The following is a 23,703-nucleotide window of genomic DNA, read 5'->3' on the forward strand; positions in this document are numbered from 1 at the left end:
CACTGTTAAGGGGATGAAAAGACAGGCTACAGACGTAGAGAAAATATGTACAAATCACAGCCAACAGAGGACTTGTATCTAAAATATATAACAACTCTCAAAAGTCCACAGTAAGAAAACCACTCAATTTGAAAGTGGATAAAAGACTTGAAAAAACACTTCACCAAAGAGGACATATGGAGAGCAAATATGCACATGACTTCATCACTAACTATTAGGAAAACACAAATTAAACCCACAATGAGATGCCACTACATACAATCAGAATGGCTAAAATAAAAATTGCTGACAATGTCAAGTACTGGCAAAAATGCAGAGCCACCAGAACTCTCATTCATTACTAATAGGAACGCACGATGCCAAAGTCACTTTGGAAAAGAGTAGCAGTTTCTTAAGCCTATCATATGATCCAGAAATTCCACTCCTGGGTATTCAGCTTAGAGAAATGAAAACCTATGTTCACACAAAAACCTGAACATCAATGTTTATAGCAGATGGATTCATAATCACCTAGAAGTAGAAACAACCCAAATGGTCCTTCAACAGGTGAATGAATAACTGTGGTACCTCTAATACAATGGAATACTTTTCAGCAATAAAGTATCCAAGGATCCTCATAGAATACACCAGCAGTTAACACACCAATGATTTTGCTCGCAAGGCAGTATCCCAGAATGACATTCCAGGGCAAAACCTAACCATCCCAAATCTCCCGTGGCCAAATGCACTGCAAAATCCCAAAGACCGGGGGTTTTCAAATGTATTCCTCAGGGCCCTGAGCTTTCATAAAAAGCAGGGGGTGGTTCCTCCTTGCCTCAACCACAGCAATTCTATAGTATCTATTTTCCAGACTGGAGTTGCATGTAGAGTTTCCTTTCAAAAGATGTATATTAGCAAAATCTGTGATGGTGGTCATGAAAGATCTAGACTGTTGCTACTGTTCAGAAGGACCTCCCCAGGGCATGGATGGTCATCTGTTTGGTTATCTATGTGCTGGACCCTCTAGCAGCTACTGCAGAGGACATAGTCTAGCAGTTACTGCAGAGGACATAGTCTTTTTGAGGAACAATGTCTCCTCTGTTCAGGCTCAAAGCTGAGTGACATTAACCTGACTCCCTTACTTGGTGTCTAACCTTTTTGGAATTCAATGTTTTGTTAGCATGCTTCTGTCCAGTTTAGCGGGGGCTCCTGGCCTTCCTGCCTCCACTAGTTCTTTGCACCTGTGAGCTCACCTGTTCCATGCTTACACAAATGTCTGCTTTTCTCCAGGCCTGAGGAGCCCTGTCTTCTAGTTCCAAGCAGTCTTGTCTTTCCTTCTGTTGATTTCCTTCACAGAACAAGAACTGGAGAAAAGTCCATGCCCTCAGTGAAAAGAGTGTGGATACTTTTGCATTCTCACCTTACCTAATCTCTCAGCAACATTTGATGTTACTGATCACTCCTCTCTTCCCAATACATCTTCACTCAGCTCTCAGGACATCCCATTCTCCTAGCTTTCTCTCCCTGACTCCTTTGCAGATCCATCCAGAATTCCTTAAAGCTCAGCCCTACACTGCCATCTTTCCTTTTCCCTCCATATCTCCATCCAAATTGATCTTACTCACGGCCACAGTTTCAATGATCAACATGCCAAGGCTCTCCACATTGACATCTCTAGCCCAACCTCTCCTCCAAGCTTCAGGTTTATATACAGTTGCTTACCTGACATCTCCACTTGAATGTCTCATAGATACTTTGAAACCTCAAACTAACCCAGTATGTTCCCCTTCTCAACCAAACATGATTCCTTCCTCTTGTTCCCAACGCCGTAAACATCACCACCAGGCATCCAGTTCCAGTCAGAAATCCAGAATCATCCCTGACTCTTACCTTCTTCCTCAATGTCCATATCCAATCCATCACCAAGTCCTGTTGATTTTACTTCTAAATATCTCAGATGCATTCATTTCTCTCCATAATTACCATGTGTACCTGTGCCCGACTCCAAACCACTCTCCACACAGAAGCCAAAGGAATCTCTTAAAAACGCAAATGTGATATCATCCCTTTGCTTAATATCCTTCAACAGCTTCCCATTACTCACAAGATAAACACAAAAATCCTTAACTTGGGCTATGAGCTCCCATCTTGCTCCTGTCTGTTTCTCATCTCCTCTTAATGTCCCCTTGCTGTCTATGACACCAATTTCCTTCTCCACTTTATCAAATGAGTCACCATCTTTCCTGCCATTGGGCCTTGGCACCTGCTGTTCCTACACTTTTGCCTACTGACATCTATATATCTTTCAGATCTTAGCTCACTTCACTGCCTTGGGGAAGCCTTCTTGGACTGTGCCAGGTTGTTCCCCTTTTATATGTTTTGATGGCATTACATCTCTTCTCTTCACAGGGAAGTATGATGTCAGTTATTATCTGTGGGTTTGTTTAATGTCTGGTTCCCTCCCTGGAGTATAAGCCCTGCAAAAGCAGGGACTGGGGGTTTGTTCTGTGTGGTCTGTCACCTGCACTCTGGAGCTACGTTTACAGAATGCATGATTGTCTCTGTAGAACCCGGGTGGTTTCCCTGGAGCATACACAGGACAGACTGAAGAACTGCTCCCCTCACAGCTGAACTGACCCCAAGGTAATGGTGTGACAAAGATGGGCTAAAATTTTCTAATATGTGATCCCAATGGAATGAATAAATTATTTCCACCAAGTAATAAATGTAACATTTTAAAGAAGTAATCTATTCACAGTAACATTAAAATTGTAATATACCTAGGGAAAAAAATCTAATTTTAAAAACCAATAAGGTTATGTGAGAGCTATACGAAGAAAATTATAAGACTTAAAGGACATAAAAAGAAGACAAAAATAAATTGAGAGATTCCTTGTTCACGGTGGGAAGACAATATTATAAATATGTCAACTCTTTCACCAATTACTTGATAAATTACATGCTGTTCCAATCAAAGCTAAATGTAGTTTTCTGTAGAAACTAACACACATTCTAAAATGTAGATGAAAGAGTAAAAGGCCAAGAAAGCCAAGAAAATTACGAAAAAGAGTAAGAGGTATGTGTTTATGCATGTGCTGGTGGAAGGAGGGTACACATCACACCAGATTCCTGATTCTAGCTAATATTCTAATTCGTATATGGGAACTTGGTATATGACAAATCTCATCTCAAATTAATAAGGAAAGGATTGAAACTGTGCCCCAAAGATTAAAGACACCAATCCCTAACAGACGTTACAAGATGGCAGACAAGAAACAACATGCTGAAACACTAAAACGCCTCTGCTTATGAGGCAAAAGAACTGGCTGAAATCTGTTAGAACCAATATGGCCAGCTGGAGTTTGGATAGAATGAGCCTGCTGATGTCACAGCCTGAATTTCCCTGCATGTTTCATACTAACCCCTCCCCTGAATTTGCCCATAGGATCCATGAGGTAGCATGAAGAGATTATTATACATGCCCCAGGACTTTCCAAACCTCTTCTTTCCTTCCACCAACCACCTCTCATCCTGGAATCCACCCCTCTAACCTTTTCTAATAAAATTACTGCCTTAAAGCCAGGACAGGGAGACAGATTTGAGCTGGAATCCTGTCTCCTTGTTAATCAACTTATAATAAAAGCATTTCTTTTCTCAAAAACCCAGTGTCATGGAATTGGCTTCTAGCACATCAGGCAGTGAGCCCCTTTTGCTTGGTAACAGTATGATCTAATTAATACATGGAGCTGGAACTACCAAGATGGAAAAACAAAACTAGAATCTTATCCTATACCATGATAAAAAAAATAAATTCAGGGCCGGGCGTGGTGGCTCATGCCTGAGGTCAGGAGTTCAAGACCATCCTGGCCAACATGCCAAAATCCCCGTCTCTACTAAAAATACAAAAATTAACTGGGCTTGGTGGTGCGTGCCTGTAGTTCCAGCTACTTGGGAGGCTGAGGCAACAGAATCGCTTGAACCCAGAAGGCAGAGGCTGCAGTGAGCCGAGATCATGCCACTGCACTCCAGCTTGGGTGACAGAGCAAGACCTCATTTCAAAAAATAAAATAAAAATACAAAATTAGCCAGGTGTGGTGGTACATGCCTGTAATCCCAGCTATTTGGGAGGCTGAGGCAGGAGAATCACTTGAACCAGGGAGGCAGAGGCTGCAGTGAGCCGAGATCATGCCATTGCACTCCTGCCTGGGCAACAAGAGCGAAACTCCGTCTCAAAAAAAAAAAAGAAAAAGTCAGGTGGACTAATGACTACATCTGAAACATTTTTAGAAGAAAATATAGACTCATCTTTATGAGCTTGGAATAGAAAATGAGTTTTCAAAGACTAAACCATACAAAGCACGAGGGAAGGATGATAAACATGACATCCAAAATTTCTCATACTAGAAAATAGACTATAAAAAGATTAAGAGAGGCCGGGTATGGTGGCTCACACCTGCAATCCCAGCACTTTGGGAGGCCGAGGCAGGTGGATCGAGGCAGGTGGATCATAGCCCAAGACCAGCCTGGAAAACATGGCAAAACCCCGTCTCTATTTAAAAAAATACAAAAATCAAAAGGGTATGGTGGCACGCACCTGCAATCCCAGCCACTTGGAAGGCTGAGGCACAAGAATTGCTTGAACCCAGGAGGTAAAGGTTGCAGTGAGCTGAGATCACACCACTGCACTCCAGCCTGGGTAACAGAGCAAAACTCCATTCAAAAAAAAAAAAAGAAAGTCAGATAGGAAGAAGATATTTGCAAGCCTATAAAAGATATATTCCCTACAAATCAGTAAGACAACCCAACAGAAAAGACAGGCTAAGAATATATATAAGCAATTCACAATTCACAAGATATGTACAAACTGCTCAAAACTTACATGTTTATGTTCAAGGTCACTAGTAATCAGGGTAGGCGAATTAGTGAGATACCATTTCACACCTACGAAAGGTGCTAAAATTTAAAAATCTGCGAGTTATTTTCAAAGAAAGAAGAAAATGGAAATTGTGCAACAGTAGTTGTTTATTCCAGTAACAGGAGGTAGCAGGGCTGTAGAGAAATACTTGGATTTTAGCTGCTCAGTCCAAGTTGTCCAGGAGGCAGCAGCAGCAGAGAGCAGCCCAGCAAGCAGCCAGGACTGCCTGACACCCGCTGTCCATCTTCTTTTCCCGTTCTATCACGTACACTGTTGAAGGGGATGCAGGGCAGGCAGGGGAGAGAGAGACCCAGTCAGAGGGGACTTGGAGTGGCAGCACCCTGGTAGAACTTACCACACTCTGCAGAGACTGGTTCTGTCTAGATTGTTAGCTCCACGAGGGCAGGGCAGGGGCCAAACTGATCTGATTCACTGCCCTTTCCCTGCTTTAGTGTCCGGCACACATCAGGTACTCAGCAGCTATCAGACCATTTTCCTGCCACCTCTCCTTCTCCAAGCTGACCAGGAAACCCAACCCAGTACTTTATTTACTGCTTGTCCAAAGTTATCCAATTCTCAATGCAACCCTTGCCCTGAGCCTGACTCCTGCAGCCTGATACGGCAGGCACCGGAGGAAATCTTTACACATGATTTTATTTAATCCTCCCAACAGTGCTGTATTACTATCATCATTTTATAACTCGCATATACTATTAGCAGGAGTGGGAATGGACAGAATCTCTTTGAAGGATAATTTAGGGGGAAGGGGAGAGACGACAACTGCAACCCAGAAAATTTGTATCTGGAATTTATCCTACAGAAATAATTGTCCCAGTGTTCAGAGATCTATGTAAAGTATGGTTGTTGCTGTATCAAAATAACCCCAAACTAGCTTTAATGTCTATCAACTGGAGTCCAGTTGGGTAAATTAAAGCACACCACATAATAGAATACTACACAGCCACTAAAAGAACCAGGTGGTTCTTCCATGTGGCCAATAATTTAAGGGATGAAAGCAAGGTCTAGAGCAGTGCATCTGTTTTATTTGTACAATAAGAAGGATATACACACAAACACACACACGTTTCTGAAAGTATACAAGAACTTAAAAAGTTCAGGGTGTGGAGAGAGGTGGAGATTTTCACTTTGCTTTTACATTTTTCTCAAATCCAGGCTTGTCTGATTCCAAAGCCACACTCAAAGCTGCTCCTGGGGGTCCTCATGGCAGGAGGGTGGGGCCTGGCTAGTTTTAGAATGCCTTGGATCTCTTCAAACATCTATTTCAACTGCTATAAGATAGTTCCAGGGGCTTTAGGGGCAGTGGGCACTCACCAATCTGGGCTCCTAGCCCCAGTGGCCCCATCCTCAGTTCTGGGCTGCCTCCCTAAGTCACTGTTACCCAGACACTTCACATGGTCCAACTCCCCACAACCATGCTCCTCTTATAGCCTGACCTGGTACCTCCTAACCCATAGTTCCACCTATCAAATATGCCTTAAGTCCAATTCTGTCTCCTCTCAGGCACTGTGGCCTCTGTGAGCTCTAGGCTAGCACTAGGACTTCTGCTGGGCAAACCTGGCAAGTAGGGGATGCTATCAAATCACAACTCCCCCTCCAAGGAGCTCAAACCAGAGAGAACCCCTACACTGCTGCAATTCCTGGGGCTGAGTCCCTATTAACCCTCTCCCCCCGGCCCATGCCAGGTCCCAAACAGCTCATTAAGGCTCCTTTTGCAACCCCTGGCCCTCCACACCAGGTGGCAGTACTTCAGAATTTACCAAATCAACCCCAGCCTCTTCTCTTAGGGTTCTGGAAGGTAGTCAGGAGCCCACCTGAGCCAGGTTCTGGAGGAAGAGGGCATCAAGGGAGCAGGCACCATCAGTCTCTGCCTATGCACAGCCTTGAGGATTCCATGATACTCCAGGGGCCACCTCCAGGTCCCTAACCAGCCCCCTGGCTCCCCTTACCCCAGTGAGTGTGAACATCCATCATACTCTGTTTTCTCCTCTCACTTCCTCAGCAGAGCCCCTCCATTCTTGACTCCCACACTGCTGCTCTCCACCTCTGCCAGTCAGTGACCTCAGCAGCACCAGGACTCTTGTCAGGAAATTCAGTGTCTACTCAGCTGACCTTTGGTAGTGCCCACCCCATCCCTTGGCCTTCTCTCAGCATCAGCAATACTGTCACTGGGCTCATCCTTTCCTGTGTCCTGGAAATATCCCCTCCATTTTTTTTTTTTTTTTTTTTTTGAGATGGAGTTTCACTCTTGTTGCCCAGGCTGGAGTACAGTGGTGCAATCTCGGCTCACTGCAACCTCCGTCTCCTAGGTTCAAGCAATTCTCCTGTCTCAGCCTCCCGAGTCGCTGGGATTACTGGTGCATGCCACCACACCCAGCTAATTTTTGTATTTTTAGTAGAGACAGGGTTTCACCTTATTGGTCAGGTTGGTCTTGAACTTCTGACCTCAGGTGATCTGCCCACCTTGGCCTCCCAAAGTGCTGGGATTACAGGTGTGAGCCACTGCACCCGGCCTCCCTCCACATTTTTATTCTGCCTACTCTTCCTCTGGGGCCTCCAATACTACCCTCGGTCGCTGGGATATGGAACAAAGCCTCTTAGCCAAGGCAGCTGCCTATTCCTCCCAGATTCAGGCTTTATCATTCTTTTCCTCCTCCTCCTCAGACTGATATCTGTAGAACTCTGCACATTTACAGGTTTGTTCAAAATCAATGCAAAGGTAGCATTCACACGTCAGTCTACTGCCTCCTCCGGCAGCACACTCCCACTGTCCTATACTTAACGACCCATCATGTCCTTTGCTCAAAAACAGCCAAGCCTCCTACTGCCTCAGCACTCTCCCTCTGGCCACCTAGACTGTTCACAGTGATTCCATGGATCCCATGGGTCCGAATCTGGCCACGTCCAGCAACCCTAATACTGAGCTCTACCCGCAGGGCCTCAGATACCTCAGAGCCAAATCTGTGCCTAGCACAGACCAGCCCCATGCCTGTGTAGGACACACACAAAAAGACAACCCTAGCTGTGTTCTCAGAAAACCTCTATCCCTATCTCCCCAAGTCCGTCTCCTTACCAAAGCTGTGCCCCAGCTGTTCTAAGCATTTCTTCCCAGGAATCTGAGGTTCAGCCAGAAGTTAGTCAGGTGAGGGGGTTGTGGGTGAGAGAGGTACTAGGTTTTCATCACATTCTGGTGATGGGAGGTTCAGAGAGAAGCAGAGAACCTGGGAGCTCTAGGTGGTTCCTCCAAGACGCCTTCCTGACCTACCCCATTAAGGGTCTTTCTGATCCTGAATTCCTGCCAGCACACTGTAACTGCAATCATTCAAAAACACCCTTAGAAATATCAAGCAGTCCTTAAGAAGAATATAGCGCCGAGGCAGAGATGGGCTCAAGTTGAGTATTTAGATGAAAAAGCCAGACTACAGGCCAGGACATTTACAGTGTCCAGAAGAACAGAGTTTTGCAGGTAAGAATAGGAGACTTTTATTCTGTATGCCTGTGATGTTTCCCTTTTTCCTTCTGTTATTAGAATAGAACAAAGAAAATAGGACTGTCTCAGAAGTGGCTGGCTTATTGTCAGTGTTTCCATATTCCCTAACTAGACTCTAAGTCCCTAAAGTGCAGGGTACAGGCTTTCTCCACATGCTGCCCCTATAGGGCCTGAGACACAGGGAGGGAAGGCTGGCTGGGAACTATGAGCAGCACCAACATCCTTCTAGGCAGGGGCAGAAGGCTACGGTGGGCAGTCCCTGCCTCACTCACAAGAGCCACATGGCCCACAGTCTAGGTCCTCACCACGTCATGAGTTCAAAGTCTGCCAGTACACTGGGACTGATCTCAGTATCTTTAGTTATGCAGTAGTTTGAGTTGGCTCATTTGTGAATCTACAGAATTGCTAGTAAGAAATTAACACATAGAATAATCACATGCCCATTAAGACAAGAGTTCCACAACCAGCCATCTCTACTCCCTAAATGGCCTGGCAAATACAGACGGACACTGGCTCAAGGAAGCCCATTATCACCCAAGTGTGTCCTTAGCAGGTATGGGGAAAACTGGTCCTGTGCCAAGGCATTTCAGAAATATACTTTCCTAGGAAAGTATATGTAATTCTAATAATTCTAAATGTTGTATAAGAATTGGATGAAACAAAAGCAGAGTACAAAAACTGGAAGACATGGGGGATAATACCATGCTTGCACAAAGCTGCCATGAGGGGAAGACAAGTGGCTTCAACAGCCTTAGTCATCAGCAGGCTCATGGTTTCAAGTCTTAAGAGCCAGGTCTGGGGACAAGGCCAAAAGACCAGCTCAACTAGGGTCAGGAAAGAGACGGGTCAAAGTCATTAAGAGCCCACATCACTAGAGCAAGCTGGCTGTAGTAAGGTGCACTGCCTAGCCCAGTGCCCACCAAGCGACAAGGATTCCCCCACAATCATAAGGAAGTGGCCGGCTGAAATGGGGTCAGTGAAAGGGGATTTATCAAACTAGAATTATAAAATGTTGTGAAAGCCTATCAAATATCAAAATGAAGTCTGATATTATGAGTGTCCAGTGGTAGTTATGCTGGAGTCTAAAATTAGATGATGAGTAAAGCTGACTTTTGCTCAGCAGTGAACAGTGATTCATCAGAAACTGATCTTCAAAGACATCTTGCTCCTTGTGCTTTAAACCTTTACCCAAATGAATTGAAAGTAGGGACTTGAACAGATATTTGTACACTCATGTTCGCAGCAGTATTATTTAGAAACATAGTCAAAAGGTGGAAGCAACCCAAGTGTCAATAGATAAACGAAATGTGGTATAAATATACAATGAATATTATTCAGCCTAAAAAAGGAAGGAAATCCTGACACACGCTACAGCATGGATGAATCTTGAGGACATTGTGCTAAGTGAAATAAGCCAGTCCAGAAGGACAAATACTGTATGATTCCACTTATATGAGGTACTCAGTGTAGTCAAATTCATAGACACAGAAAGTAGAATGGTGGTTACCAGAGGCTTGAGGTAGGAAAAAATGGTGAGTTGTTATTCAATAGGGACACAGTTTCAGTTTGGGAAGACGAAAAGAGTTTTGGAGATGAGTGCTGGTGAAGGTTGCACAACAATGTGAATGTAATTAATGCCAATGAACTGTACATTAAAAAATGGTTAAAATGGCAAATTTTATGTTATGAGAATTGTATCACACACATAAAAACCTGCATTATTTTTTTCTTTTTTTAAGAGACAGGGTCTTGCTATGCCACCCAGGCTGGAGTGCAGTGGTGCTATCATAGCTCACGGTAACCTTGAACTCCTAGACTGAAGTGATCCTTCTGCTTCGGCCTCCTAAATAGCTAAGAAACTTGCATTATTTAATTCTCTGTTTATACATGAGAATTCCAGGACACTTCAGCACTTGGGGAAAAAGACAACAGAGCTGAGCTTTGCAGCAGGCAAAACTCTGTACGTTGGTGGCTCAGGACGTTCTGTTCCAGCAGCAGCTTGAGTTCTCTTTGGTTTGGTGGCATGAATCAATCCTGCAGGCCCCCGGGGCCAGCCTGGACTCCAGCCAGCCAGAGACACCTCATGGTCACAAAACAGTAAGTCCACTCTGCCTGCCTGTGTGCCAGCCTGCCCTCCTGCTTGAATACTCTTCTAGACTGCTCCAACTATATCTCACATCCAGCAAATGTGCTGAAGGAGAAAGAAGCTGCTGTTGCTGACGCTTAGCTCAGTCTCCTTCCCACCTCACATGCTCACTCTGCATTTTCCTGACATAGCCAACCCTGCAGAGGAGTCCAGAAATAAAAGACATCATCCCTGACTCAGGCAGCTCACAGACCACTTGAAAAGAAGAGACAAAGACTCATCTCAGGAAGCTCACAGCCACATGCCAAACGGGGCAGGACCAATAATAAACACAATTGGTACAAAATCAGGACAGATCCTTTCAATGAGTTAAGGTGAGAGGAATGTTAATCTTATTACCACCCTCTCCTCATTTCTCTCTTCTTGCACTGCTACAAGAAAATTAAGTAAATGATGGCTAGTGAGTGGCTCACCAAGAAATGGGCATCATCTTAGATGGGCCCTGGCTGCCACAGCCAGCCCTAATAGCCCTGGCTTCTGACTGATAGGGCCATCATGGCCTGACAGTCCCTTGCCCCCAGGATGGAACCGTGGGTTAGGGTGATTAATGCATGAACTATTATTTCATACCCTGCTGAGCAGCAAGAATGATGCTTGAAACCAGGGAAGCATAGAAACAAAGCAAGGAGAGAAAAGGTAAGAGTGAAACAGAAATAGAAAACGACTCAGAAACCAAAAACCCCCAATGTCAGTGGCCCTTGAATATAAGACAACTACTGCCATGATTTTAGAAGGCTAAATAGAAATCAGGGAAATGATTTCCTCCTGGTTTTCAGGCACTGGATTACAGAAAAAAAATAGAGAGGTTACTTTGAGTGGAGCTGGCTCTTTGGAACTTGCCCAAATGGGCAGAGATCACCAAGGAGGTAGCTGTTGGGTTTTTCCAATTAGTGCCCAGGCACAGGCAGGCACAGACTACTCTGTTATCATAAATGTTAGCCTGATTCACATTGAGTGCTAGCCCATGAGTTTCATTCAAATAGTACTTGCTGCATTTTCTAAGAAGGTAAACACTGCCATATCATTTTTACTGAACATAAAACGTGTTTTATCTTAGGTATACAGACCATAACTGGCTTCTAAAGGTAACAGATTCCTGTGTTACTGATTAACAGCTCCAGCAGATATATTTATGCAAAGCACTCCAGGTTGTTTTCTTTTTCTACTGTCAGGCTTAATTTTATGACAGTAAAAATAGTAGTGTTTTCTCCTGAATGCACCTCAGTTTAGAGCCTGGTACACAGTGAGTTCCAAGGTCAGGGATGGGACAGGATGACCATTCTCAATGAATGTGGTGAGAAGGTGATTCAGGGGCAACCCTCATTTGTAAGGACTGTCCCCTACCCCTCCCCTCTACTACCTGCAGCACACTGCCCACTATTTCAGAGAAACAAAGGCCATTCCTTGTAGATTTGCAAAGAACTGTGTGGGGTGCCTGGGCTATGCCAAATTATCCACCGCAATTCCTGCTGTTTTGTAACACTGTTTTCTAACACAAGCTGACATCAACCCAGAATCAAGGGCAAATGGTCCTGAAAATCCCCACTTTACCCACTGAGATGTGATTATTTGGCAAATGTTGAGGCCAGAGACTTCACCAGCGGAGAAAAGGAGACAGAAGTGGTGCCCTGGCTTGTACAACTGTGACTAGGACTCTGGCCCTGGAAGACAGGGCCAGAGTTTAGGGAAACAACTCCCTTCCATAGTGAACTCTATCAGGGCTGGCCAGCTTGTCACTGAAGCCAGTTTAAAAAGTCTCCACAATCATGACCAGCCTCTTGCCATGAAAACCCTGGTGGAAAACTAAGTAAGGTTGGCCTTGTAGATGGAGCAGGTATGTAGGGACCCTCCAAAAATATGCCAGGAAGGCCAGAAGGCATCTGATTTCTCCCCATCTGGTAGAGTTCAGCTGCCAAAGCGGTGGTTTTATTTACAGCACTACCAATTTGGAGAACTAAGAGATAGAGCAGAAGGACTCTCAGCAAACTCCAAAAGCCCAGTATACAGCATACTTGACCTAGGGTACACTCCTGGATAGTGTGTTTGCAATGCTGCTGTCATCATCTGTCCATATCACAGCACAAGCAGACCAAATCCCTTGGGCCTGGCAGCCCAGCAAGGAACACAGGGCAAAAGCAAAAAGAGGCAGTGCTAGAGTTGGGACACCCTAGGGTCCAACCTCAGTGCCACCTTGAGGGTGTGACAGCCGCTTCCAGCTTTAGTTTCCTTGCCTGTAAAATAGGGATGAGATTAGCACCTATTCCTTTATTGGGTTCTTCAAGAACTTGATGAGTTAATCTACACAGGCCAGTGCCTAGTATACAGCGGGTAATTCTGTATATGCTAGCTGCTACTATTGCTCCCAAAACAGAGATCTGAAGGATGGAAGGCAGGGCTTCCCAATCGCTAAGAAACCTGGAAGCAACATGGGCATTACATAGAACTGATACACCCTACATATAGTTGCATTTTACACAATGAATTGGAGTCTTTTTGAAAAATGAACGAGAGACATGGAAATGGGAAAAAAAGAGGTATCTATTGATCTAAGGTACTGCCTTAGTGCGACTCCTTGTGTACATAGAACTGATACACCCTACAGATAGTTGCATTTTACACAATGAATTGGAGTCTTTTTGAAAAATGAACAAGAGACATGGAAATGGGAAAAAAAGAGGTGTCTGTTGATCTAAGGTACTGCCTTAGTCCAACTCCTTGTGGATGCTAGGCTCTAAAGTGATAATCCAGGAGGGCCAGGGGCACTGCCTCCTAATGATATTCACAACCACAGCCATCCTTATTATACCGACCATATCAGCTAGCTGGAGCGGGTTATCACCAAGAACCCTTCTACCAACTCCCAACTCCCACCGTCACCACTCTTCTCCCATGATTGAACAGGGAAATGGAAATGATCCTATTTAGCAATTCCTTTTTACCTCCAAGATAAACCCTGGGGACCCTCAGCTCCTAATTTTATCTGGATAAAAATGTTGAGGACTGTAATATCACTTATCACTCTATGCTCACAGTTTACCACAGGGCACTCAGTAGGCCTGGCACACAGGAGACACTAAATGAATGAGTGAATGGACAAATAACCTGCCCTGCACTCCTTACCTCAGTTGGAAAAGTCTGTCTTATAAAGAAACTGCAGATATGGGCTTAGCTGGCTACACTATGAAGCAACTGCAAAGCACTGATAAGGAAAAATATGAGACCCAGTCGCTCTCAAGTTCTTAAGAAAGTGAGTCACTCCACTTCTGTCAGGTCAACCCTTCAAAAGAGATCTTGGCATATTCTGAATTTTCTAGAAAGGGGCTGAGGGCAGTCCTTGATATCAGGGTCATCACTTTATTCCAAAGGGAATAATCTGCCTGAGAGAAGATCTTGGAAGAGAATCAAGCAAGCAAAGGGAGCTTAGGGTCCTGAGTCCAGCTAGGCCAGGAAGAGTGCGCCCAGTAGCCACAGGATACACCTTTTTCACAGAGGCTTCAAATCTGCAGCCCCAGGATATCTTGCCCACAGCCCTGGGGAGTTCATGGTCACCCACTAGCTGCCTGAGGGTACTTGGAAAGGGCTTTTTTTGGAGGCTCAGGAGGAGGAGAGAGGAATATTGATCCTTCATAAACAAACTACCCATGATATACATTCTCCCCAAAAGCAAAAATTCATTTTTACCCATTAAGAACAACTCACAATATAATCTTGCACTCTCTCTCTCTCTAAAATTCTCCAGGCTGAAAAGGTATCCCAGGCTAGCAAATGGACTCATTTCAAAGGTAAATAAATGGAAAAGCTCAGAGGAAACCAAGGCACTACTTAAAAAAGAAAGAAAAAAGCCTAATGGAGATTTTTTTTTTTCCTAAGGAAAATGCAACTGAAAATCATCAAAATGTTTTCTAAGCTATTCCCAAGTTATAGTCTTTAAGCAAGTGTGTTCCTGGGGAAAGGGCCTGATGACTAGAACCTCAAGAGAAAGCTCAGGTACAACCCCCAGAACAAGAATGCGTGTGCTCTTTGTGTGTGTGTGTGTGTGTGTGTGTGTGTGTGTGTGTGTGTGTGTGTGTTGTAGGGGGAGAGGGCTCTACTCCCTCCCCTTGCTTCAGAAAGCCCTGAGTCTAGAAGCCTGAGGATGGGTCAGGGCAACCTTAGGAGTATGCTACCTTTTCCAGTCAGGATCCCAGCCTGGCTATACAAGGCACCCTTGATCAAATGAGGAAAAGGCCACTAAGCCTAGCAGGGAGAGAAAAGGAAGGGAGCAGTGTTAGCCTCTCGAGACCAAAAGCATTGCAGCTCTGATAGCATAAAAGCAGCAAGCTTCCTGGTACAGGCTGATAAGATTTTCGACAGGAGTTGATAGGAAAGTAAATATCTCCTGGAGAAGGAACCCACTCCCTGAGAGAGCCAGGGTAAGCCTGGTACAGCAGAAGACCAGGGCAGGCTACTCAAACACTGCAATGATCTGCTCAATGGGTCTGTCTCCATGGACCCCCATCCCCTGCCAAACTGCCAGTTCAGCTCACAGGGGAAGAGCTGGGTCCTCTTCAGATCTGTATCCCCAAAGGTCTAGCTCTTACAGATACAGGTTCACTGGATTCAGAGATTATGCGTAACATACCTGGCTTAATCAATTTAAGTAAAATGTAAGTCCCTTAACCTCTCTGTGGGTAAAAAACAGCATGACGTCAACCGTGTGATACTAACATCTGAAATGGAGACCTCGGTGAAAGCTGATAATCACTCCTTAAGACTTGCATATTCTTAAAGACCGAGATACAGCCGAGGATATACAGACTATACAAAGTTATACAAACTTTTTTTTTTTGAGACAGGGTCTCATTTTGTCACCCAAGCTGGAGTGCAGTGGAGTGATCTCAGCTCACTGCAGCCTTGACCTCCTGGGCTCAAGCGATTCTCTGGCCTCAGCCTCCCAAATAGCTGGGACTACAGGTGCGTGCCCCCATGCCCAGATAATTTTTTGTATTTTTTGTAGGGACAGGGTTTTGCTACGTGGCCCAGGCTCACGTGATCCACCCACCTTGACCTCCCAAAGTGTTGGGATTACAGGTGTGAGTCATTGTGCCCCACCTATACAGACTTTTTAAAGTTAAAAACACACACACACAAAACACCACACTCAACAACACTACTTTTTTCATTTCCCATCCTACACCAACATACTAACAACACTTTTATGTAGCATTATATTAGCTGCAAATACATCCTCTGGACAGAGACTAACATACCAGATGAATTTCAAAAAGGGCTATATCACAACATTTATAACAAAATGTTAACTGCTATCTCTGGGTATCAGTTATGCATTAATAATGCAAAGTAAATAATGTGCAAATAAATTATGCACATTATTTACTTTGTCAAAGGAAAAGCATTTCTGTAATTTAAAAAGTGATTTTCTAAAAAGTGGCCAGGTTTCTCTGTGTGAGAGCCAGGGTATAACCCAGGAACAGGAACTCTGGCCTATTATCAAGGCTGAACTAAGTAGGGGTTTGGAAGAAACCAGCTCTTCTGGACCACTGATTGCTCTGGACTTGGTCCTCACACTTGTGTTACTGTCTGCTGTGCTAAGTTCCCACCCAGTGATAAAGACACCAATCCTTGCTATCTTCATTTTCAGCATTTTAATTATAATCATTCTATGTCATGTCCTGATTTTTAGAGCATCTCAACTCTGTGGCTCTGAGGAGCCACACTATAAGCAGAATATAATTGATTTTTTAAAAGGCACCAAATTCTACTAGTATAGACAGTTCTCCTGAGAGTGACTTCCATGAAAATCTATAGGAATCTTTAGACAATGAAGAAGCCGTCAGTTTTCAAGACATTCCTTCTCAAGTTTCCCCTGTGGCTAACCACACCGTCCACTGGGAAGATTGCACTAGGTGCCTATGGGCACTGTGCCACACAGGCAGCTGGTGTGGTAAGAGACATGCCACCCTATGCACAGGCCCTGGAGCCTGGGCCTTTTGTGTACAGCTAATGACTCATTACTATTGGGAAGAGTATATCCTAGGGGAAGATCCTTGTCACCCCAGATGTTCCCCACACCAATGACCTGCAGCACTGGACTTGCTCTGCAGAGTGCAGCTGACATAGGGAGGTCCCGACAATGCCTGGTTAGCTCCAACCCTTCTAAGACTGCCCTACTCTATCCCACCTGTACCTTCCAATTTCCCTTAGCAGCATTTCACCCAAAGTAGTCTTCTTTTCCTTGCCCACCAAACCAATGTCCTCATGGTTTATAACAACCTAACTGAAGAAAGCTATGCAAGAGGTAATGGGAATATGTGTGTCATGTTTTTAAGACTGGGTAAAAGTAGTATCAAAGCAGAAAACCCAGGCTGCACCTGGGTGAAAGGGGGCTGAAAACAATGAAGCAAGGCCATCTGGTCTGGAAGCAACAGACTTCAAAATACCTTGTTTCCCCAGGCCAGCCAGGTCAACCTAGCCTGCTCTCAGCCCTCAAGCACAGAGCACATCCCATCAGCCAGCTGAATAAATTGGATCTGCAAAGAGCAGTTTTCTTTCTGCACTCCATTACCTCTGAGTGCAAACCAAGGCTTTTTAAAAGGCAAAATAGGATGTTCTACATAAAGTACTTGACCAAAACAGATTGTCTCTATCCCCAAGAAGATGGAAAAATCCAAGGGCATCTTTAGGAGTCTACAGTTCTCTAGTGTCATGACCACACTGTCATCACATGACACACAGATCCACGAGACCTGGTGCTGGTGCAGTCATTAGGGAGACCATCATTGAAGTGCTGGGCCTGACTGAGCAGATCCGTCAAGTTAAGGCCCTAAGTCAGAAGGAATGAGAGCCTAAGATGGTGCTAAGTCCCAGTACACTCACTAAAAACCATTCTCATCTGCTTTTGTGAAGAGAGTTGCAACTGAATACAGAGAAAACCCATCTTACCCACAGACTCCTCCTCCTTTACCACTGCTAACAATGTGTGTATAGTTAAGTTTGAAGTATTTTAAGGATATTCCCTGACAAAATACAAAACAGTACAATACACTCATGTATCTCTCAATGATGGAGACATGTTCTGAGAAATGCACTGTTAGGCAATTTTGTCATTATGTGAACATCATAGTGTACTTACACAAACCTAGGTGGTATAGCCTACTGTACACCTAGGATATATAGTATCACCTGTTGCTCCTAGGCTACAAATGTGTACAGCATGTTGCCATATTGAATACTGTAGGCAATTTTAAACAATGGTAAGCATCTATGTGTCTAAACATAGAAAAGGTGCAGTAAAAATGTCGTATAAAAGATAAAAACTGGTATACATATATAGAGCACTTACCATGAATGGAGCCTACAGGCCTGGAAGTTGCTCTAGATGAGTCAGTGAGTGAGTGAATGTGAAAGCCTAGGACATTACTATATCCTACTGCAGACTTCATATATACTGAACACTTATACTATATGCCATACACTTAGGCGATACTAAATTTATAAAACAGATTTCTTTCTTCAATAACTAACCTTAGCTTACTGTAAATTTGAAAAACATTTTAAACTTTTTGACTCTTTACCAACACTTTGCTTAAAACATAAATATATTATACAGCTATACAAAACTGTTTTTCCTTTATACCCTTATTCTATAAGCTTTTTCTATTTTTAAAATTTATTTTTTACTTTTTCAACTTTTTTGTTCAAAACTAAGACACAAACCCACACATTAGCCTATGTCCACAGAAGGTCAGGATCATTAACATTACTGTCTTCCACTTCCACATCTTGGCCCACTGGAGGTCTTCAGGGGTAATAACATACATGGAGCTCACATCTCTATGATAACAATGACTTCTTCTGGAAAGTTTTCTGAAGGACCTGCCTGAGGCTGTTTTATGGTTAACTTAAAAAAATAAATAAATAGGAGTTCTCTCTCTCTCTCTCATATATATATATATTTATATATGTGTATACTTTTCTTTTGTTTTTGAGGCACAGTCTCACTCTTGTCGAGGCTGGAGTGCAGTAGCACAATCATGGCTCACTGCAGCCTTGCCCTCCCTGGGCTCAAGTGATTCTCTTACCTCAGCCTCTCTAGTAGCTGGGATTACAGGTGTGTACCACCATGCCTGGCTGTTTTTCTATTTTTTTGTAGAGATGGAGTTTCGCCATATTGCCCAGGCTGGTCTCAAACTCCTGGGCTAAAGCAATCCACCCACCTTTGCCTCCCAAAGTGCTGGGATTACAGGTGTGAGCCACTGTGCCTAGCCTTAGTTTATATATTTACTATACTTTTAATTGTTATTTTAGAGTGTACTCCTGACTGGGCACGGTGGCTCATACAAAAATTAGCTGAGTGTGGTGGCATGCACCTGTAGCCCTAGCTACTTGGGAGGCTGAGGCGGGAGGATCACCTGAGCCCAGGGAAGTCAGGGCTGCAGTAAGCTGTGATCATGCCACTGCACATCAAACCACATAAGCCAGTAACACAGTCATTTATTATCAAGTATTATGTACTGTACATAATCGTATGTGCCATGCTTTTATACAGCTGGCAGCGCAGTAGGTTCGTTTACACCAGCATCACCACGAACATGTGAGTAACACATCACTTTGTGATGATATGATGGCCAAAATATCACTAGGGATAGAAATTTTCCAGCTCCATTATAATCTTATGGGACCACCATCATTTATGTGGTCTGTTCTTGACAAAGGCATCCTTATGTGGCGGCGCATGACTGCAGTTAAGAATACAAATTTGAAACTAGACAGACCTGGGTTCAATTCATAGCTCAGCTAGTTACTATTTAAACAGAGCTTAGTTATGTCATCCCTCTGAATCTCAGTCTCCTCATCTCTAAAATGGGATACCACTAGGACTGCTATATGGATTCAATATAATGTATACAAAGCACCTGAATAAAATCTAATTAGAAATGGTAATATTTATTTAGTGACTGGCACTAAATTACTGAAGGGATTTATTTTTGCATGTGTGTGTGTGTGTGGCAGGGTATCACTCTCTCACACAGACTGGAGTGCAGTGGCGACATCTTGGCTCATTGCAACCTCCGCCTCCCACGTCCAAGCGATTCTCCTGCCTCAGCCTTCCCAGTAGCTGGGATTACAGGTGTGTGCCACCATGCCTGGCTAATTTTTGTATTTTTGGTAGAGACAGGGTTTCACTATGTTGGCCAGGCTGGTCTTGAATTCCTGACCTCAAGTGATCCACCTACCTTGGCCTCCCAAAGTGCCGGGATTACAGGCATGAGCCATTGCACCTGGCCACTGAAGGGATTTAACATGTATTTGTTGTACGAGGTTCCAGGGGAAAAGGGAAGAGTAGGTTATAAAACAATTTTTACTCATGCATGGGAGGCCACATGATACATGGAAGTATGTCAGGCTCTGGGTCAGAGATCTGGGGGATCATAGACAAGATGTTATTACAGCTTCTCTAAGACCCTGGTTCCACAGCTGTAAAATTTAAGATACCAGCCGGGCGCGGTGGCTCACGCCTGTAATCCCAGCACTTTGGGAGGCCGAGGCGGGCGGATCACAAGGTCAGGAGATCGAGACCATCCTGGCTAACACTGTGAAACCCCGTCTCTACTAAAAATGCAAAAAATTAGCCGGGCGAGGCGGCGGGCGCCTGTAGTCCCAGCTACTCGGGAGGCTGAGGCAGGAGAATGGCGTGAACCCGGGAGGCGGAGCTTGCAGTGAGCCGAGATCGCGCCACTGCACTCCAGCCTGGGCGACTAAGCGAGACTCTGTCTCAAAAAAAAAAAAAAAAAAAAAATTTAAGATACCACTACCCTGAAGAGCTGTCGTAAAACTTGGATGCTCTCAGCCCAGTATCAGGGATTTCAGCAGGTGCTCAGAAAATGGTGGTAGTTGCTGAGGAACATAGCCTCTGGAATCAGATTGTTAGGTTTGAATCTCAGCTCCATCACTTCTTAGCTCTGTGACCATGAACAAGTTAGCCTTTCCATGCTTCAGTTTCTTCATCTATATGATGGAGACAAAAAGACCTACCTTGCAGGGTTGTTCTTAGGACTAGATGAGCTAATATACAAAAGTGCTTGACACATAGTAACTACTAGACAAATACTGGTTCTATTATTTGGCTAGTATTTATTATTTAATAATTAATACTTAAAAACTTAAACCACTGGCCCCAAACTCTTCTGGTTCTGATGGTTTTCATCTAGAAATTGTTACCAAACATCCAGATTCCCTAGCCCCAGACTGCAGAGAGGCTCTCTCCAGTCAGGAGAGAGTTCTTTATAGTTCCAAATTCCCAAAACCTTCTCCCTCAGCAGGCCACCAGAAAAAAGTCGTGTATTTTTCAGCTGCTCATGAAGCTTATTAGGAAGACTTTTTCCTTCATTGGGTTCAAAAGCAATGGCTCACTTAAAATTTTAATTAAAGCCAGGCACAGTGGCTCATGCCTGTAATCCCAGCACTTTGGGAGGCCAAGGTGGGCAGATGGTTTGAGCCCAGGAACTCAAGACCAGCCTGTGTAACACAGCAAGACCCTGTCTCTACAAAAAATACAAAAATTAGCTGGGCATGGTGGTGCATACCTGTGGTCCCAGCTACTTAGGGGGCTGAGGCGGGATTATCTGAACCTTGGGAGGCAGAGGTTGGAGTGAGCTGAGACTGCACCACTGCACTCCAGGCTGGGTGACAGAGCAAGACCCTACCTCAAAAAAACAAAAAATAAAAATAAAGAAAAATAAGTTTTCTTAAATTAAGACTCTATGGCAGTGGTTCTCAAAGGAGGGCTGATGTTGGCCCCTAGGGGACATTTGGTAATGTCTAGAGACATTTTCAGTTGTGATAACTGAGATGATTGCTACTACTGTTATTTAGTGGGTAGAGGCCAGGGATACTGCTGAGCATCCTACAATACACAGGACAGCCCCCACAACAAAAAATCATCTGGCCCAAGTGTCAATAGCATGAGGTTGAGAAACTTCAGCTTATAGAAAAGCTGCTTATGACAAAGTTTAAGTGGGTGGGGTGGGGGACTAAAATATACAATGATATCTACATTACAGTGGTAGCCAGGTACAAATGACATGTGTGTATAAACAGGGACTGACTAGGAAATAAGACCATGAAAATTATTTGAGAAAGTAGGGTGTGTGAATTATAATTTAAAAATTCTGTGAGCATTATTACTATGTTTAAGGACCAGAAAAAGAGTGAAGGCCAGAACTCAGTGGAGGCAAGAATGCCCCAAAACTACATCTCTCCATTCCGATTATTCAGACACCTGTGACTGCCTATATTATAACAGTGCTCCAACCCCCTGCTACATAATGAATATTCTGCTCAGGTCCCAACAAACAAGTAAGGTGAGAAAGGAAAACAAAAGTGCAAACAGCTGGGCACAGTGGCTCATGCCTGTAATCCCAGCACTTTGGGAGGCTGAGGTGTGCAGATCACCTGAGGTCAGGAGTTTGAGACCAGCCTGGCCAACATGGTGAAACCCTGTCTCTACTAAAAATACAAAAAATTACTGGGCATGGTGGCTCACGCCTGTAATCCCAGCACTTTGGGAGGCCAAGGCGGGTGGATTACAAGGTCAGGAGTTTGAGACCAGTCTGGTCAATATGGTGAAACCCCGCCTTTACTACAAATACGAAAATTAGCTGGGCATGGTGGTAGGCACCTGTAGTCCCAGCTATTCGGGAGGCTGAGGCAGGAGAATCACTTGAACCCGGGAGGCGGAGGTTGCAGTAAGCCGAGATCATACCACTGCATTCTAGCCTGGGCGACAGAGCAAGACTCCAACTCAAAAAAAAAAAAAAAAAAAATTAGCCAGGTGTGGTGGTGGGCGCCTGTAATCCCAGCCACTCAGAAGGTTCAGGCAGGATAATCGCTAGAACCCAGGAGGCGGAGGTTGCAGTGAGCTGAGATCACGCCATTGCACTCCAGCCTTGGTGACAGAACAAGATTCCGTCTCAAAAAAAAAAAAAGTACGTATGAGCAGTCTTTTCTGCAAAATCAAGCCCAGAGTTTAACCACTCAAAAAAGCTTATTCCAGTGCCCCTCTGTCCTCTCTCCTGCATATCTTTAAACTCTTCTTCATCTTGAATCACGTGACAAGTAGTTACTGGCAAATGGTTAAATTAGACAAGGTTTCCTATCATGGACCTTTCAGACAGTAGAGAAGACCATAATTCTTTTTCTTTTTTTTTGAGATAGAGTCTCGCTCTGTCACCCAGGCTGGAGTGCAGTGGCATGATCTCGGCTCACTGCAACCTCCACCTCCTGGGTTCACATCATTCTCCTCCCAAGTAGCTGGGACTACAGGTGCCCGCCACCACGCCTGGCTAATTTTTTGTATTTTTAGTAGAGACAGGGTTTCACCGTGTTAGCCAGGATAGTCTCGATCTCCTGACCTTGTGATCCACCCACCTCGGCCTCCCAAAGTGCTGGGATTACAGGCATGAGCCACCACACCCGGCCATGAAGACCTTAATTCTTTAAAAATATTTATTTTAATTTTTGTGGGTACATAGTAGGTGTATATATTCATGGAGTACATGAGATGTTTCGATACAGGCATGTAATGGATAATAATCACATCATAGAGAATGGGGTATCCTTTCCTGCAAATATTTATCCTTTGTCTTACAAGCAAATTACACTCTTTTAGTTATTTTTAAATGTACAATAAAATTATTATTGACTATAGTCATTCTGTTGTGCTAGCAAATACCAGACTCATTCATTCTTTCTATTCTTTTGTGTCCATTAACCATTCCCTCCTCCTGCTTCTACCCTTGCCAGCCTCTGGTTACCATCCTACTCTCTATCTCCATGAGTTCAATTGTTCTGATTTTTAGATCCCACAAATAAGTGAGAACATGCAATGTTTGTCTTTGTGCCTGGCTTATTTCACTTAGCATAATGACCTCCAGTTTCATCCATGTTGTTGCAAATGATCTCATTCTTTTTTATGACTAATAGTACTCCACTGTGAATAAGTACCACATTTTTTTAAAATCCAGTCATCTGCTAATGGGGATGTAGGCTGTTTCCAGATTTTAGCTATTGTGAACAAAGCTGCAACAAACATGGGAGTGCAGATACCTCTTTGATATAGTGATTTCCTTCCTTTTGGGTAAATACTCAGCAGTG

At 44.0% G+C, this 23,703-nt stretch overlaps 1 protein-coding gene across 3 annotated transcripts in view; it reads right to left on the reverse strand.

Annotated features, from left to right (window-relative positions):
* The window catches only part of CYSTM1 (cysteine rich transmembrane module containing 1), a 440,735-nt gene that overhangs the window by 9,434 nt on the left and 407,598 nt on the right, over window positions 1-23,703 (reverse strand). The window contains exon 4 of one of the 3 annotated variants that reach the window (XM_050795096.1): window positions 4,984-5,164. The exons of the other annotated variants lie outside the window; for them this stretch is intronic. Coding sequence (XP_050651053.1) covers window positions 5,058-5,164 — 107 coding nt within the window. The 3' untranslated portion in view covers window positions 4,984-5,057. Of the gene's footprint in view, window positions 1-4,983; window positions 5,165-23,703 lie in introns of those variants that run through there. 3 annotated transcript variants of the gene reach the window in all.

This window comes from Macaca thibetana, chromosome 6 (assembly GCF_024542745.1).
Source record: "Macaca thibetana thibetana isolate TM-01 chromosome 6, ASM2454274v1, whole genome shotgun sequence".
Lineage (NCBI taxonomy): Eukaryota > Metazoa > Chordata > Mammalia > Primates > Cercopithecidae > Macaca > Macaca thibetana.